The 17,208-nt window shown below is 37.2% G+C and overlaps 1 protein-coding gene across 1 annotated transcript; it reads right to left on the minus strand.

The window, feature by feature from the left end:
• Nucleotides 1-3,164: 3,164 nt before the first annotated feature.
• Nucleotides 3,165-16,042, minus strand: gosr1 (golgi SNAP receptor complex member 1). Its single transcript, XM_015003608.2, has 9 exons — nucleotides 15,927-16,042; nucleotides 15,212-15,323; nucleotides 14,195-14,282; nucleotides 13,964-14,071; nucleotides 13,517-13,608; nucleotides 9,456-9,530; nucleotides 6,337-6,366; nucleotides 3,972-4,054; nucleotides 3,165-3,770 (listed from the first exon to the last, which is right to left on the minus strand). Exons 1-9 carry the CDS (start codon nucleotides 15,958-15,960, stop codon nucleotides 3,646-3,648), a joined length of 747 nt encoding a protein of 248 aa, XP_014859094.1. The 5' UTR covers nucleotides 15,961-16,042; the 3' UTR covers nucleotides 3,165-3,645.
• Nucleotides 16,043-17,208: the final 1,166 nt, after the last annotated feature.

A 17,208-nucleotide genomic window follows, 5' to 3' on the forward strand; every position in this document is an offset into this window, starting at 1 on the left:
AGATGTTGCATTGACATATGAAAAGGCTTAATGCTTCAAAGCTCAGATAAAAATCAACGAATCACGATGCATTATTCAATAGAGTTGTTTTTCTGTAGCTATTAAAGTGTCTTTTTTTTTTTTTTTACACCATTAAAACTAAAATGCATTTAACTGGATGCCATTTGCTGAATTCTAATGGTCATTTAAGGGCTTTTTACAATTGAAACAATACAGATAATACAATCCAAAGTCCTCGAGTGAACGTCAGCAATGTAAGTCGCAGGCTGAGTCGTAGCTGTGCAGAAAAGAAAAATAATAATAATAATAATATTAATACTCCATCTGAACATCCAGAAGCAGCAAAAATCCAAAGACTCCCCATGTTTACTGACCACAGCTCCAGATTCATTTGAATTTTCTTCTTCTGTGGTGCTGGTGTTTAGGAGCCAGCTGTTCACCTTTCATCTCTATTATTACTGTTTGTTTTTTTTATATTATACTGTATGTGACGGTTCTCATCTCTGTGGTGTACTTTTTTGCATGTGAGGAATAAATGTTACCATGCATGGTCTGAGTTTTGTGTTTTGATGATAACTTCCAAATTGAAAGGATGCCTGGACTGCCTGTAAGTTTACATGTTAAATTGCTATATGCATAGAGCTCCCTATGCATATAGCGGATACTGGAACCCCTGGTGGAGATTTTTAAAAAAGCTATATTTCTCATTGCAGTACCATAATATCACACTAGATAGTTCAGAAAATCCCAACTTTAATTTGCAAACATTTAATTATTGAGAAAATAATGTTTTTTCACAACTTCACCACCAGTGGCTCACTTGCTGACTCCTGAATGTTTCCTTGATAATAAAGGATTGAGACAACACAACCAGAGCATTCTTTTAAGTTTGTTCAGATCATTAGAATGTGTAGGAACTCATATTTTAATAGGATTTTATGTGACAGACCAACACCAAGTAGTGCATAATTGTGAAGTGGAATAAAAAATAGTACATATTCTTAAACCTTTCCTAAAAATGGACCTCAACGCTACATTTTTCTGCAGTTCCAGCTTTAATCCTTTTAGGGGTTTGTTTCTACCGGCTTTGGATATTCTTGCCCATTTGAACCTTCTGTGAACTTAGACTTTGGTATGGACTTTGACTGGACCATTTTTGCACCTCAACATGCTTTGATCTAAACCGTTTCATTGTGTGTTTAATTTCCTTGTCCTGTTGACAGGTGGACCTCTGCTCCACTCAGATTATCTTCAGCCTCTCTCAGATTTTTCTGTCCCTAATGAATAAAAACAATTTCCCACATTATTCTGCTACCACTATGTGCTGCAGGAGGGTCAGAAAATTGAAAAATATAGATGTGAATGTTTTAAATTGATGAAAAATTGAAATTTAAGTTTATCATTTCATATGATCAAAGAGTTATGAATATCCAACAAAACCTTGAAGCCATAAAAACATTTTTTCACCTGGCTGCCCGATCTGACGTTACGAAACACATCACTACTTTTACTACTTTTCAGAGACTCAGAATGAAAGATGCAAGAGGGGTTTTTTAATGTTAAATTCAATATATTCCCATTGCAGACTAATTTGGCTACAGTCCCATTCCTATGGATTGGAGTACAGAACAAAGCTGCTGCATTTATTGCATGCAACCCTGAACACGAAGCAGTTTCTGACAACTAATATTTTTCATGACTGTAAAAGATTCAGATGGAAAGAAGAAAGTGAGGTAGAGAAAAATATAATTCATGGATAGGAGAGGCCTGATTGTCCAGCTGTCTAGCTCATAAAAAGTCCGCATTGCTCCATAAAGACACTGACCAATGAATATTGTCTTGGACAAGTGATGGAAGCCATGAAATCAGAAATGCTTCGGGCAAATATCTTCTCTGGAGCTGGTGGGGCAGAACGCATACAGGAGCCCAGATCATGTGCATGGGTTTGGGACGTTCAAATATTTAAGAGCTGCACCTCTGCCGTCATCTTACATCCACGTATAAATGTCAAAGCTGGCTTTAGTACACGGTTTGCCTCTTAAGAGCACCGTCCTGAATAACTGGCCGTCACGATGTGAATGGCATCTAAAGAGCGAAACCCTTTCACAATACCTCAGCTAGTCTATGTTCAAAGGATCTGATGGAGGTGAATAGAAACTGTAATTTGTCAACAGAAGTGATTCGATTTAATTTGGATTTGTGTGAAATGGAACAATGGAGCAGCGTGAGAAAACCACATTGATACGTCTCGCACAGCTGCCATGTTTTTAGGCTCCTAAAAAGGAGTAAAAGGCCAATTAACTCAAATTCAAGCAAATTTGTGAAGTAACAACTTAAAAATAAACTTGTTTTACAGATAAAAATCTGAAAAGTGTGGCGTATGCCCTCTTTAATCTGCATGTCTATGTACAGAGCCATCTTTTGCTTAAAAATACAGCTGCAACTCTTGGGACAAGCAATAAAGTTCACAATCATTCAGATTGAATGGAGAATGTCAGTGAGTTGCTTTTAATAAGGAGGGAAAAAAAGCAACATAACCAGAAACAATGTGACCGGATAGCGTGCCATGGTTTCTGTAACCATGTACCAGAATAAACTGTACAGAAAGTTATGCAATAAATCAAATTCCTTTTTCAGCAACATTATCATTAATAAAATCAGCTGCATTCTAGAAAAGCATCGAGTATTTGTTATATTATTAAGCTAAATTCTGCCTAATGTTGTCAATCAGCATCATACCTAGATTTATATTTGAATTACCAATTAACTTAGCATCTGCTTGACAGAAAAAAAAAAAAAAATTTCGTAAAGAACTGCCAATAAATTTAGGCAGGAAAAGGTTAAGAATCTGTGCTAACTTAATAGGATTACATGTTTTTAAAGCTCAAGTAGAAACTTTTGTACATTTTTCTACACAGTTGTACAGTCAAAGAATGCTGCTTTTTAATGACTGACAATCTTGTTTTGTTGTATGATATTCTTAATTGTTTTTATACTTTTATCTTTGTTTTTATACTTTTATGCAACGACTTTGCTGCCGTTGCATGCAAAGTGACGGGCGTGTTAACAAAAGTATTGTATACATTTGTATGTCCTGGTACTAAAACTTTATCAGAAACGGCTCGTCTCAAAAGAACAAAAAGAAAATTAACTCACTCCACATATTTTTAAAACACATATTGATATGAATAATTTATTAATTCACATTTTACAGCTTACAATGAATTATGACTCCCCCAAAATCATTAAAAATAATCAAAGAAAAAAAATACTTCAACCTCCTTATTAAAACAAGACAGCTTTAGTCTCTGATCTTAGAAAAAAAGCACAAAGCTTGTCCACAAACAAAAATTAACTGGTGTCACTTTTGGTCTCCATTTCCTTGTGGGTATAAGAAGAAGAACAAGAAGAAGAAGAAGCGACCACAAGCTCTAAATCTGTCTCGTTGTTAAATGCTGGCTCAGTGGGAACTTGATGGCCAAATCTGGACCTGTCCTAGAACAGGACCAACTAAATGTCTCTCTGCTCTGGAACCTCCGTGGTCCTTCGATCACCGAGCGCCATCTCTGGGGAGGAGGTGAGGGTTCGTATGCTACAAAGAGCAGAGGAGTCCTGCCTTGTTAGAAATCGTCTGACCAGGGGAGGTTAGTGGAAAGCGTAGAGCAGGAGGAGAATGGTGCAGACGCCGATCACAGTGCCGAGGATGAGGGAGTCCCTTCTCTTTCGAAGATTGATTCGCTGGATGAGACTGTTGATAGTTGGGAAACGATCTGAGAGTCAAAACGTCAAAGAAAATATCAAGTGAAAACCCACCGTACTACCAGTGCGTAATAGCTCTCAATATGTTTGATCAATTCTACTTTTCTGTTAAAACAACAAACAAAAAAAAACAAAAACCAGGTGGTTAAATAGCTGCAGTGATTCTGTGTTCCTGCACTCGCAGGGAGACCCGTGTGGAGTGTAAAGGATACTGGCCAGAGTGTTCACCCTGCTGTGTATGGATTTCAGCATGCCCCTCTGTGAGGTCATGTTCTCCTTGGTCGCCATTGCAATGCTGAAGAAAGAGACAAGATAAATGAGCGAGAGGCAATACTGCAACATTTTCATAAAGTGCCATTTTACTGCAAACAACACAAAATTGAGTTCCACTGTGAAACTTTTTCTTGAGAGAGAGATTTAAAGCTTTTTTCTCATCCCTGATTTAAGGAAATCTTTGACCTACCAGCACAGATATTAGATGATTCTGATGTTCTTTTAAGAAATAAAGAATCTAAAATCAGCATAATATCAACATATTTTTCCTGGATTTGCTGCTGTGGACTTTCAGTTTACACTGAAAAGGGGATTTTAAATGAACCGTCTCTGCACTGGATTCACAAAGTAGAATGCACAAAATACATCCAGGTGCAATGAAACGCAGCTAGAGTGACAGTACTAGGTTGGTAAAGCCTTTTAAAGAGGAGAACACACACAGATTCAGAATATATTTAGTAAAAGTATATGTTGGCGTACACCAAAATATTCTGATTTATAAAACAATTAACACCAAAAAGCAATTTCTCCCATTCAACCATAATTGGTCAAAGTAAAGTACTTGAATATTGAGGTATATTTAAATCATTTAGCCGATCAACGTTATTTAATGGTCATCAACAAAATGAGAGTATGTATAGGTCAGAGATTGCGCGAGGGAACGCACATTCTCCCATCAAGTTTTTATTTTAAAAAAAACAATCTTTGCATGGAAAGTGACGTGCAAAAGTTTCAAGCATATCATAGAAAAGAGACGACAGATCTTTTAGTTTGCACCACACCGGTCAATGGCTAAGGCCGATCGAGCAGCAATTCTCTGATTTAGGTCCGATTTTTCAATGGATCTCCAACTTTGGAGTTCCACTGCTCTTTTGGGCCTCTCAAATCTGGACTTCAGCAAGTTTCAAAGAACGAAAGTGCAACTGAGCAATTGGCAGGAAAAGTTTCAGCCAGAGTCTTTGGCATCTGTTACACACACGAATCAATAGAAGACACTGAGCCAGTCTTTGAATCCTTAACTAATGCATTAGAGTTTGGTGGACCAGACTTGACAAATGTTACTTACAGTTATATTTGTCAGCTGTTATTAATTACTTTGGACATGACTAATGTTTAACATAAATATTTCAGTATTTTCAGGATAAAAATCTACCTCCCCCAACGCAGGAAGACGGATTCATAGAAGATAAGCCCAATGACATCACTGCAGTTGTTTACCTGAGATATTTGTTGTAAGCGAGTGAGGGGAAAAAAAAACAAAAAAAAAACACAGCCAGCATAAATTTTCAGGGTGTAGAAGGAGATATGAGTAGGAGTACGGGTGGGCGAGGTCCCCGCCCCTCCTGTGACTGCAGACTGCTGAGGGTACGGTCTGCAGTGTTGGCCTGGAGGTGTGTTTTAGGGATCGTGTTCTCCTAAGTCAGGAGGAAATGCTATGCTGACTCCAGCAGCCCTGATCTCTGTGTAAACCACTTCATGAGAAGAGAGACTGAGGATAAGGAGACACTGTATGCAAAGAGTGGAGATCTCTGCATCAGCTTCACTTTAGGCTAAATCCAAAGAAGAAGAATTGTTGCTCTGCTAAAACCAAAATAAAAATAAAACTTGGCTTTTTTTTTATCTATACTGTTCTCTAATGTATGCCAGAGTTATGCTAGTCCAGCCACTAAAAAGGTGTTCATACCTAAAGATGAATCATCAAAATACCAGTGGAAACATGCATTTATGATAAGGGTTTAATTTCTGCAGTGCTAATGATTGTCGAGAAGGTTTTAAATAATCTGAACAAGCCTTTTCTTAACTTAAAATACAAACACATTCTCTTTCAAAACTGATACTCCTTTCATTGTTGTATTATATTTTGATAGCTGCTGATCTCAATTCTTATCAGAATCAAATGAAAATCACTAAGTTGAATCTGTTAGGGATATGAAAAAAATTGAGCTCAACTGTAAATCAGCAAACACAATTTGTCAATTCTACTGAATAAAACTTACCAAATATATCACTGGTAAGAATAGTGCTAGTCCATGGTTCTCATACAGTTGACTAATATTTATTGCAGTATATTTATTAATACTTTGCCTAGTATTAATATTTTGTCTAGTGATTTTCAATATATTTTGCAAGACAATACAGTTAGATTGAGACGTTACTACTCAAGGTAGCCATGTCATATAGCATTGCAAACAATCAGGCTAACCCTAGCACCAAAATATTTTAACCATGCAACATTAGTCAAAGGTTATGGAAGATGGGAGAGGTTTTGCAAAATACGAGTTCACGCATAAGACAGATGCTTACCTTATTGTGTCATCCATCAGCCGGTCTGAGCTGTAGTTTAGAGGCAGAGCAGGGAGAACGACATTGATTAGACATCATTTTTCTAAAGTAAAACTTGTAAATTGGCTACACACGTCATAACATTCCGTTGAAAGTTGAAGTAGCTTTGTGTCTGTGGTCAGAAACTTTGAAGACAAAGTCATTATTACTGGATTTTTACCAGGTTGTGGTGTAAACACAGCTGTTACTGGGCACCCATGACATGATGTCAGTGTCTCACTGCTTCCTATTTAATACACATCTGAGTGAACATGAAGAGAAAATGAAAGCAGTCGGCAAATGAGATGACACAAGAATGATTATGCTTTCCCTGTGGATATGAAATAGATGAAAATACTTATGTTTTGTCTCCTTAACGATCTCTTTTGCCATTGTGCTCATTCAAATCGTATTTTCTGTGGTTTTATCTTTAAGTGGGCTCCATCCGTTTTTACCTCACTAGTTGTGTTTTGCTGCAGTCATTAAACTGCTCATTAGCTTCAAGCTAATTGCCTTTCCCAGCATGATAAATGAACCCACTACAACCACATGTTTTCCTGTCTTTTTCTGCACACCAGCAACAAACTCATGGAAAGTTTTTTTATTTATTTTTTTAATCTTTTTAAGAAGCATTATGGTCAGAGATTATTTTTTTTGTTTTAAGTTCTGAAAACCAACACAGTTCACTGATTGTGAGACAGAAAAAATGTCACTGCTTGGGACAGGAACGAGAAACGCTAATGTGGCACATTTGTCATCAACGCTACGTTGAGCGGGTGGGTTTAAGCCCGCCTGTGATTGTACGCGCACAGGCCCAAAACCCTCCAACAGGACGGAAGAAACAATGGAAACAGGATTTTGCAGATGGGCGACCAGAACATCTCAAGCTCACTTGAACCAATTAGAAAATAACTTTCAGCTAATAACAAACCATTTATTACAAACATTTTTCCAATATCTTACTGGAAAATGCAACTCAGCTGATCATAATGGACTGTTTGCTTCCAGTGCATTAACAAAGGCTGCCATTTAGAGTGTTTACATCCTTTTTCAAAACTGAAATGTGTTGGTTTTATACCAATACATGTGGAGCACTGACTCCATCAAACATTGTGCAAAGTCTGTTTGGAAGTGAAGTCAGTGTTGGGATTGTGATGTGACGCACATCACTGACAGGCTTTCTTTCATAATTTCATAATTATCATCATCATCAGCCATTGTTTACATCCATATTTACTGTGTCCGGCTTCTTTGGGGGCCAGAATTAGGATAAATGTCTCAAGTAAATGACAAAAAAGTCGGATAAAATGAGACATGACCGGTCAGACCGGTCAGAAGCAGAGAAAATGCAACAGGATCAAGAAAAACCCAGATAGAGAAGATTTTTACACCTTCACTGTTTAGTCCCTGACAGTCATGGTAAAAATATAGATTGAAAGTCTTTAGACATCAGCTCAGATTGTTTCCCTTCAGTCCCTGTTGAACCTTTACAGCCCTAAACCAATCGTGTAATTTTACCCTCTTCTTCAATCTCCTTGTCATCCTTCCCATACGATATGGGTGGTGGCTTAAATGCATAATTTCACGATCAATATCTTGACGTGTCTGATGGGTTAACAAGAAAGGCTGAGTGCCTTCCTTGTGAAAAGGGAGCGTGTTTAGCACAAGATAGGCTTAATGTTATAATGTCCTTCATGTTTTTTCAGACTGCTAATTATACCACAACGTTCACTTTTAGATGTCAATTTACATTATACTGACAATTCTGCCAATTATTTTAACCATAATATAAAACAACCCAAACAGATTAAGTCCAAAATAAGCAAACCCAGCATGGAAGTCTTACTGCATGCAGGTTCATAATGATGCATTCAAATATTCTTTCCCGTTTCATTTTTTTGCTATTTAGTTCAATTATTTTTCTTTTTACTAAATGTTTTGTTTTTAAATTACTACATCAGACCAAAAAAGGAGCTTACAAAGTACTGTGCAGTGTGCAGTATATGGCATTGTTTACACTTTGTAAACTCTGTGTAATCAATTCCTAAACATGCATAACTTTTAAAATGGGTTTGCTGGAATAAATAAATCAAAATTTAATGACATTATATTTAGCTGAGATGTACTGCTACTTTCACATTATCTTCTTCTTTTAAGTCTACATATTACCATCTTCTTCTCGGGCTTCATAGTCTAACAACAACAGAAACTAGTAATTAAGATTAATAATTGTGCTATGCAGATTTACTACCATCCTGTGGCTGTTAACACAAAGTTGAGTAAATCTTTTATTCAGTATTCCTCATCACTACCACTCATCAAGCTAAATAATCTTCTCAAGTGCAGATAATGTAATATTTGTGCTTCCCAATATTTCAGATGTACTTATAGGTGGTTTAAGGGTGTAAATATTTGGAGGAGTGTGTTTATTTAGATCAAGTAAAGTTTTCTCAAATCATGTTTGCACCAAGAGCAAGTCTGTCTAACTTTGATGGGATGTTTCTTCAGTTTTAGGTTTTAAGACCTGGAAACAAAAACTTTGAAAAAGTACAAACATCGTTTTGTATGAGCTCCAATTGACCAGAAATCCGATCAGTGAGTAAAACCATCGATGGTTTATTTGCTTTCTGTTTGAACTTGTGTGCACAGCAAGGTGTGCCCTGCTGATATTTCATTTTCCTTTCCACACAGGGCGCATCTCACACCTCTCCAACGCAGAGAGAGAGAGATTTCACAAAGGCACACACTGTTGACAGTTCTCTGCGCTCTGCCAAATAACAGCAAGAAATCACTTGATTTCACCTTCTGCATCATAAGAAACAAAGCTGAACAGTTTCAGGATGCAACGTGAATGAAAAACTGAAATCATCAAAGATAGCTTTTGTCATAACAGTGACGGGTTCCTTCTGTATAATTACATTGCAAACGTTACAATGCTAAACATGAAACAATCTGAAGCATTTATTTTAAATGAATGTGGATGTATTTTTAGGCAACACTTCAAACTGAAAGATATAATGGAAAAACAGAAAGAAATGATCCAAAATATCATCACGATAACTGCAGTCCTTCATAAGTCTGGTTGATTGTTGGAAACTTACTTTCTAAGATGCTCATGCTCCTTTAGAAACAGCTCTGTTCTTCTGTTGTTGACTCCTGAGCCACTCTTATACGTTCTGAAATGACAAATGGCAAAAATGAGCACATCTAATTAAACCATGTTTTTGAAAGTGGTGTGTCACAATATTTATCTATTCAACACTTGGGCAAGTATTGTGTAAGATATTGAAAATATCAACAAACCACAGTTCTTTTAAAAGGAAAATCACCAAAATTTTGAGGTGAGAAAGATCACCCAAATTTACCAGTGAAGCTTTTTCTAATTGCTCCGATTTTTTTGTGGTGAACTGACTGAATACATCAGAAATTAATCTGATTCATGGACACGAGGCACTGACATAACTAGAGGACAGAAGGGTTACAATACAGAGCAACTGAAAGTTTTGATACAAGGAAAAATGAAACAGGCAAATGAAATTAGGCAAAACAGAATAAAAACTTGAAAGCAGGGTAAGTTGTCAAATTAACGAAGAGGCTGAAACAAGAAGCTGCTCCTCACTCTTTTATTACGAGACCAAACTCTATGCATAAACCCATCTCACTCAATCACTTCTGCTTGATGCAGCTCCTGCCAACAGCTGAAAACCCCACACTCTCCTGGGTTTCTGTCCATTTAACACAGCCCCACCTTCCTGTTGGGCGAGAACCAGATAAAGAGCACAGAGGGATGGAGGGAGAACTGTGCGCACATATATAACATTAACAACCTACCCCACCCATCTTACAGGAAGCAGACCGAGAATAAATGAGTTTTCTCCATCGCAAGCACAGTGTTGAAAGCCAGCGGCCAAAAACAGATATGTAGCGTATGGAGTGTTGCCTCGGGCTCCAGCTGGCTCCCCCGTCAGCAGGGCTGATGTATTCGTAGGGTTGGAACTGCCAGTACTGACAGCCCGCTGCATCACTCCAGCAAGGCTTTTTAAAAGGGCACCAATGTAAATCACAGACGAGCTGTCATTTTCGCTGCTGACATTTAGAATGAAAGGAGCAGCAGAGGAAACGCTGCTGCTCCACTCGGCGCACACAGTGGCTGCAGCTATTATGAATGGCACAATGCGAGTATAGGCCTGCATGTCTACATCTGAGGAAATGCTATGCGTTAAACACAAAAGGAGTATGCTTGGGAGAACTGCACTATGCCTTATTTCTCTTTTAATCAGTATTCATGCTGGTATTTCTGCAGCAAAAACAATCCTCATTGTGGGCAAACCTAAATCGCCACCAAGCTCTTTACTGCCCCCTACATGATGCAAAGTTCAGGTGCAGCAGATTTTCCATTTTGTTTTACAGAAAGATCTAACCACAGCATGGCTTACAAACATAACCAGAGCATGAAAAATAATTAATATAATCCATAGAATAGCATTAATAAAACTTTTTATGCTGAGGCCGCCTTTAAAGGAATAAAACTGTCGGTTCCGTAAAGACTTAAAATATTTGTCAAATTTAATTTTAATTTGAGGAAAAACTAAATGTACATTATTTGTTTAAATTTCCTCTGGTAGCTTTCTTTTCTCTCTAGTCAATAAAATAGCAATACAGTTTTCTCATAACTGTATTTTCTCCTAAATAAGCAAACAAGTAGTCCATTTTCACATAAATATCTGATTAGCATCACAATGCCTCAGAAACAAGTAATTAAAAAGCTTAGCTAGTTTGATTGGAAGAACATCATTTGCTTCTTTCCTGGACCATTACAAAATCCTAACACACAACACTGCTGGAGAAAATGTCTGAGAAATGTAGCAAATACAGCCTTTTTGGGGTTTCGGTATTGAGAAAGATTATCTAACCGTGTTTTTGGGACTAGTATGGGATGTACTTAAAAAGAGGGATTTGTATTATTTAAAAATTTTATGACATTGAGGCAATGCAAAGGCATTCATTTCTCAGCATATTCTCAGAAAAAGAGCTCTAGCTGATTAAAAAGAAAATATAAACATGATGAAAATGATGGCAGGTTGAAAAACACCACAGTTCATGATGGTCCAGTAGTTTTTATTCAAAGGCAGCTAAAGAGAAATGGGTTTTTGTAGCATTTATAAGTTTATTTCAGGTCTGTTTGCTGCGTGAGTCGTGCTTAAACAATCCTATACATCAGACCTCCCAGAGAAGAAAGTTAAAGTCCAAACCAAGCTCTCATCTTCCTCTGAACAATTTGTGTATCGGTAAGAATGAGTTCCTTTCCGATTTTCCTAACATTCATCTCCACTGCATAGGAATGTTTGGTATAATGTGTTTAAAGGAACCGAGGAAGCTGAATGCTGCTTCTCCACATTATATTCTGGTTCGGGGGATGCAGAGCAGACCCAGGACACCTGAGAGGTCAGGAATGTTGATGCAACAACAGGCTGCAAATGTATTGTGGCGTTAAGCCGTTCAGTGATTTATACATTTACAGAAGAGTTTCAAAGTCTATCTCTGAGCTAAAGGGAGTTGTGTAAGGACTTCAGAACAGGGGTGATGTGCTCCATCTTCCTGGTTTTAAGGCAGACCAGTGAAATTCTTATTTGTTATTGTAGTGATTAATGCAACAAAAGATAAACACATTAAACCAACGGTTGGAAAATTGGTTGTCTGATAAAAACAGAATATAACATATTTATCTGAAAAACTAATGCTCCAAATATTTTTAAGAAGAATATGTTTTAGATGCTATTTATGTTTAGCGTATAAAAGCATTGAGAACCAACTGCCTCAGCATTTAATTTTAGAAACTCAATAACAGTCGGTAGTCCTGCTGAAAATCTATTATTTGCTATTAATATCATGCAGAAAAGTTAATCTGGCTACAAAGGCAAACTCACCAGAAAAAAAAAGTATGACACTTTAGATAGTAAAAAGAGAGGCGAGTCCCATATGTTAAAACTACTTTAAATGTGGAATAAAATGACCTAATGGCTTATGGTGGATGTGTGCCTGAATGAGGCTTCCGCAGATGTCTTCATCTTAGATGGAGCGGGATAATTAGGAATCCTGCAGTGCTCACTGTAAGCTCACTGCAGCATCTCACGAATCAATACACTATTACAAAAAAAGGCTGTAAGATTCATGGTCTGAAGGGGGTTCCGGCTCATTTCAATACACTCACTCAGAAATGAGTCAATCTGAAGAAAAGGTGCGCCTTCTCAACGCAAAGCCACGGAGGCGATGAATCTTCAAAGGCTTCGATACCAAACATTTTCCAAGAGCAAGTCAGGTCGGAGTCTTGGCTCATCTTCCTGTCCGGTAAACAAACTCAACAACATCTGAGCTCTGTGAAAAAGAGCTTACTTGCTGACACTCAGGACAAGAGGTACAGATGGATCTGAATGCTAATAATAAAACAGCTATTTGTAATTTATCTACAATCAAATGTAACTTGCTTTCTTAAAATTGTAAAATGACTTGCAAGGGCCTATGTCTGCGATTCATCCTTCATTGAACCTTGCGTTTGCAATCCATACATTTATTACTGTTTCCATCCTAATCCCATTTTTATACTGTTGAGTGTTGGCACATATCTCAAGCAGTCACACAATGGACAGATCACCAGTCCATCACTGGGTAACATAGCCACACAGGACTAACAACTTGGCACACAGTTACTCATACCCGACGGCAATTTAGCATCACCAATTAACCTGACAGTTATCTTTTTGGTCAGTGAGAGGAAACTAGAGACAATCCATCCATGCACAGGGAGAACATGCAAATGTCACACAGTTGCTGCAAGGCAGCAGTGGGTATAAGGTTCAGGTCGAAATGTAAAGTGTGACATCTGAATGCTAATGCACACAAATAAGGGTTTATGACCATTTGAATAACAAACCAGCATACAAATGAAAACGATTTGTAAATGATGAACTGAAATAAACGTATGTGCATCCTGTTACAGTCCGAGCTATGAGATGTAAACAGTGAGTGAAACTGCTCATTCATCCATTCCTTCTGTTTGTACGAACCTGAGTGTACTCAGCATCCAAGTTGAATCTAGTTGCCATTATAATTCTGCACTTCCCAAGTCAAATGCAGGTGAATGAACAGAGGACTGAGTACTCACTCAATGTCTTTCCTGACAGATCCTAAAAGATCTTCCCTTTCCCGGATGGCCAGAAAGTTGCTTTTGGTTTTGTGAAATTCGTGAGTGTAATCCTGAACAGAAACAAGTAAAAGTAAAATATGTGTGTAAAACAAAAATGAAAAAACCATCACAGAATATTTTAATTCCAACTAAAATTATACATTATTGCTAATATGAACATGTACAAGGACTTCTATCTCAGTCAGACCCCGTAGATGATTAACAAATGTGAACTCTTTCAAAGACTTTCACTTCTGGCTCTGAATATTGTTGAGATTGTAGCATCCTGTCTGAATTTGGATAAAATCAGTTCAGACTTGCAGCAAAAGCTTAATTTATTTGTAGCTGGACTGCTTTGGAAGAAGAAAAACAAATCCAATGGAAACCCTGAACATAAAGATAACAACAAATAATAATTTGGTTAACCTGTAGAATATCCCGATGTCTCTGGAGAGTGTGCATGAGTGCAGCATTGAGAGAAGCTGTTCCCGGGGTGTTGGTGTACTCTGCCATCTTGTCGTTCACTCCTGTTAGCTGAAAAAGACATGAAAGGGGATAACCTGGTGAAAAACAAAGAAATTCTGACATAAAGCACAGTGTATCCAAGACTGAACCTCTTCTTCTCTAATGTCCCACTGCTAAAGAGGGAAGACTTACTTTTGCCAGAAGCTGTTCAATCTCAACTGACATGGTGTCAAACATCCTGTCCTGGGTTGAGTTATTTAGCAGGGGCGTGGTGTCCGAACTTTAGGTAAACAAGGCATTGAGAGCAGTTAGAAAGTCTACTTATGACAATCTTATTTGCAATATACATTTCCGAGGCATAATTATACAATGACAAACCAAAGATATTCAAAACTGATTAAATCAAAGAATTGAGTTATGAGTGATTGAGAGATCATTAGTCCCACCATGTCAATAGGTCAATTAAAATAAGAATTTACCATTTATTTAAAGAATACCACATTTAAATTGTGTTAAAACTTATACTCAGTATATCTCGGTGAACTGTTTACATATTTGTGTCAAAAGGTATCCAAGAATTTCTATATACATGTATCTATAAAACAAGCCTAAATCATCACACATCCAACATAGTGCTTAAGAGTTGGTGTGTATAATCCTTTATTTATGCAGGAAAAATATATTTTTGAGACTCATTGTCTCATTTACAAGAGGGACCTGTTACATACATCACAAAAAACAATTATGTAACTTACTAACATTTCTAAAAATCAATGCCATACACTGTCAACAGGATTTCTGCTGATAAACACAAGAGCTTACAGACAAATTTTCAAAACACTTTAATACAATTTATAGAAGCAAATGAGGGGCATCAAAGTTTTTGCTTGTTTGTTTGCTTTTACTGTGACATTATCTGACAACTAGGGACAGCTACTCTTTACCATTAAAATGCTGAAAATAATTAAAAGAAATCAGTTTGAAATTACAGTAACTTAAAGATGAGTTTGAACATTCATATACCAGTAAGTTTCAGTTAAATCAGTAAACAAAATATCTGAACTGAAGAGGTCAAAAGTAGTTTGCCCTGGAGAGGTTTTAATTTTCCATCAATTAAAACCTCTCAAGTGTTACTTGGATCATAAGCTGTAACTGCACAAAAACAAATAATGAAACTGGACTTGTGACTGTGCATTTGTGAAAGCTTACGTCTCTCCTCGACGTCCATCTCTAGAGCTGCTGTAGCTGGTGCACAGTTTACTAAAGGAGACCAATTTCAGGTCAAGTTCATTCTCCAACTGCCTGGCCTGCTTTCTCAGATCTGTAACACAAGAATCAGCGAAAAATAAAAAAAAAACAGCTTGATACATTTGCATTATTACATTATTAAAGAATAATTCAGTCATTAACTGTAGGTAACTGTAGGTATCGACATAATGTGATTATACTGAAATAACTGTTATATCATTCGTATTTGAAGCCTTGCTAGGAGTCTTGTAAACGCTTTATTGTTTTATGATTTAGAAAAGCGGGAACATTTGCCCCATTAGATGACAGCCCGTTTTTATTGCATACTAGAGTCAAAGAGCCTGACTAACTTTCTTCCAGCTAATTACGTATAATTTTGTCGTCCTGCTGTTTTCAAATAAACACACCAAACAACACGTGCCTTTGTGTCAAGTTGATAAGCCGTTTAAAGTACCGTCTCCGATTTAACAGCTTAGGGAGAAACACTTACAGTTACATGGCGATATGCGTTAGCTTGTTGGGAGCTAACTAATTGTTGTATGACGTGTACATGTTTTAATAACACGGGTTTGACGCAGCAAAACGCACACCCTATCTCCTGACATTACCTGGATGAAATTAAACGTTGTCGTGTGAAACATTTATTTTAAACTAGTTAAAACCACAGGCTCCTTACCCTCCCAGTAGTTGCTGCTTCCTATCCCTGCCATCTTTGTTTTCCTGCGACGTCACCAACTTCAAGTCAGCAGAGAGGACGTAAAGCGTGGGATTTTGTCGCCCTCAGTACAGACTGTCAGGCATGGCGACTATGATAAATTATTGGATATCTCATATTACTTTTTATAAATTGTGTAGTTTTACATAAAATATGTTATATTTATGTTGTGGTTTTACGTTTTAGCTATTTTTTATAGGTTAGTGTTTGTGCCAACAGAGCTTTACCAACTATTCGTTTAATTGCTTAAGAGCAGGGGTCACCAACTCCAGTCCTCGATGGCTACCATCCTGTAACTTTTAGATGCGTCTCTGCTCAAACGCACCTGGATCAAATGAACTGCTCGTTTCCAGCCTATTGCAGAGAGGAATGAATGCTGGTGAGGGAATTCAGACATTTTGGAGCAGAGGTGAATCTAAAAGTTGCAGGATGGTAGCCCTTGAGGACTGGAGTTGGTGACCCCTGCTTTAGAGTTTCATCTTCATTTGAAATTAATATCTTCATATTTTGTTAATATTATGTCTTATGTCATTCTGAAATACCATATTTAAAAAGCAAAGACAGGATGTATTGAAAACAATTTAATTTTTGGGGGCAAAGTGTACTACATACTCTACTTGTCCAAGTGAAAAAATTAAAATAAAGCTAAACCAATGTTCAATGTGTCTGTTCAGCTGTTTTTGCTAAATTAATTTAGCCCTCTGTTAAAGGAACATTGCCCACCCACCCTTTGTGTTTTAAAAAACACAGATAGACACTTCCTGCAGTGCACAATGAAAAGGGGAAATGGCTTGGACTTTTTAAAAGTCTCTGTAGGCACACTAGCTATAGCTCCTTAAGCAGTGCCTTAACTCTTGAACTTTTCAAGATTGTTCACATTACAACAATAACATGGATTCTATTACCATATTTTGTGATAGAGAAACAAAGTGGAGCAATGATGTTTTGAAAGTAAAATTTGAAAACTGTGATGCACATTTGCTTTATCAACATATTTTAAAGCTGATAAATAATTTTGTGGGTTTGTTGTTTTGTTTAATGTCTCTATATAAATACAAATCTCAAGTATGTCCCAGCCTGTGGTGTGCAGTTGTCTGTTTTTGACCCACTGTTCATGGCAGCAGGAGCTTGTGTTTCTCATGTATAAACATTTTCATTTGTGTTCATTTTGAACACATGAAATTAGGTTTTCAGTCAACTATCAACAGTAGTTATATGGATTTACTGGATATAAACCAATTAC

This window comes from Poecilia mexicana, unplaced genomic scaffold (assembly GCF_051168715.1).
Source record: "Poecilia mexicana isolate PSO_F unplaced genomic scaffold, ASM5116871v1 scaffold_13, whole genome shotgun sequence".
Taxonomy (NCBI): domain Eukaryota; kingdom Metazoa; phylum Chordata; class Actinopteri; order Cyprinodontiformes; family Poeciliidae; genus Poecilia; species Poecilia mexicana.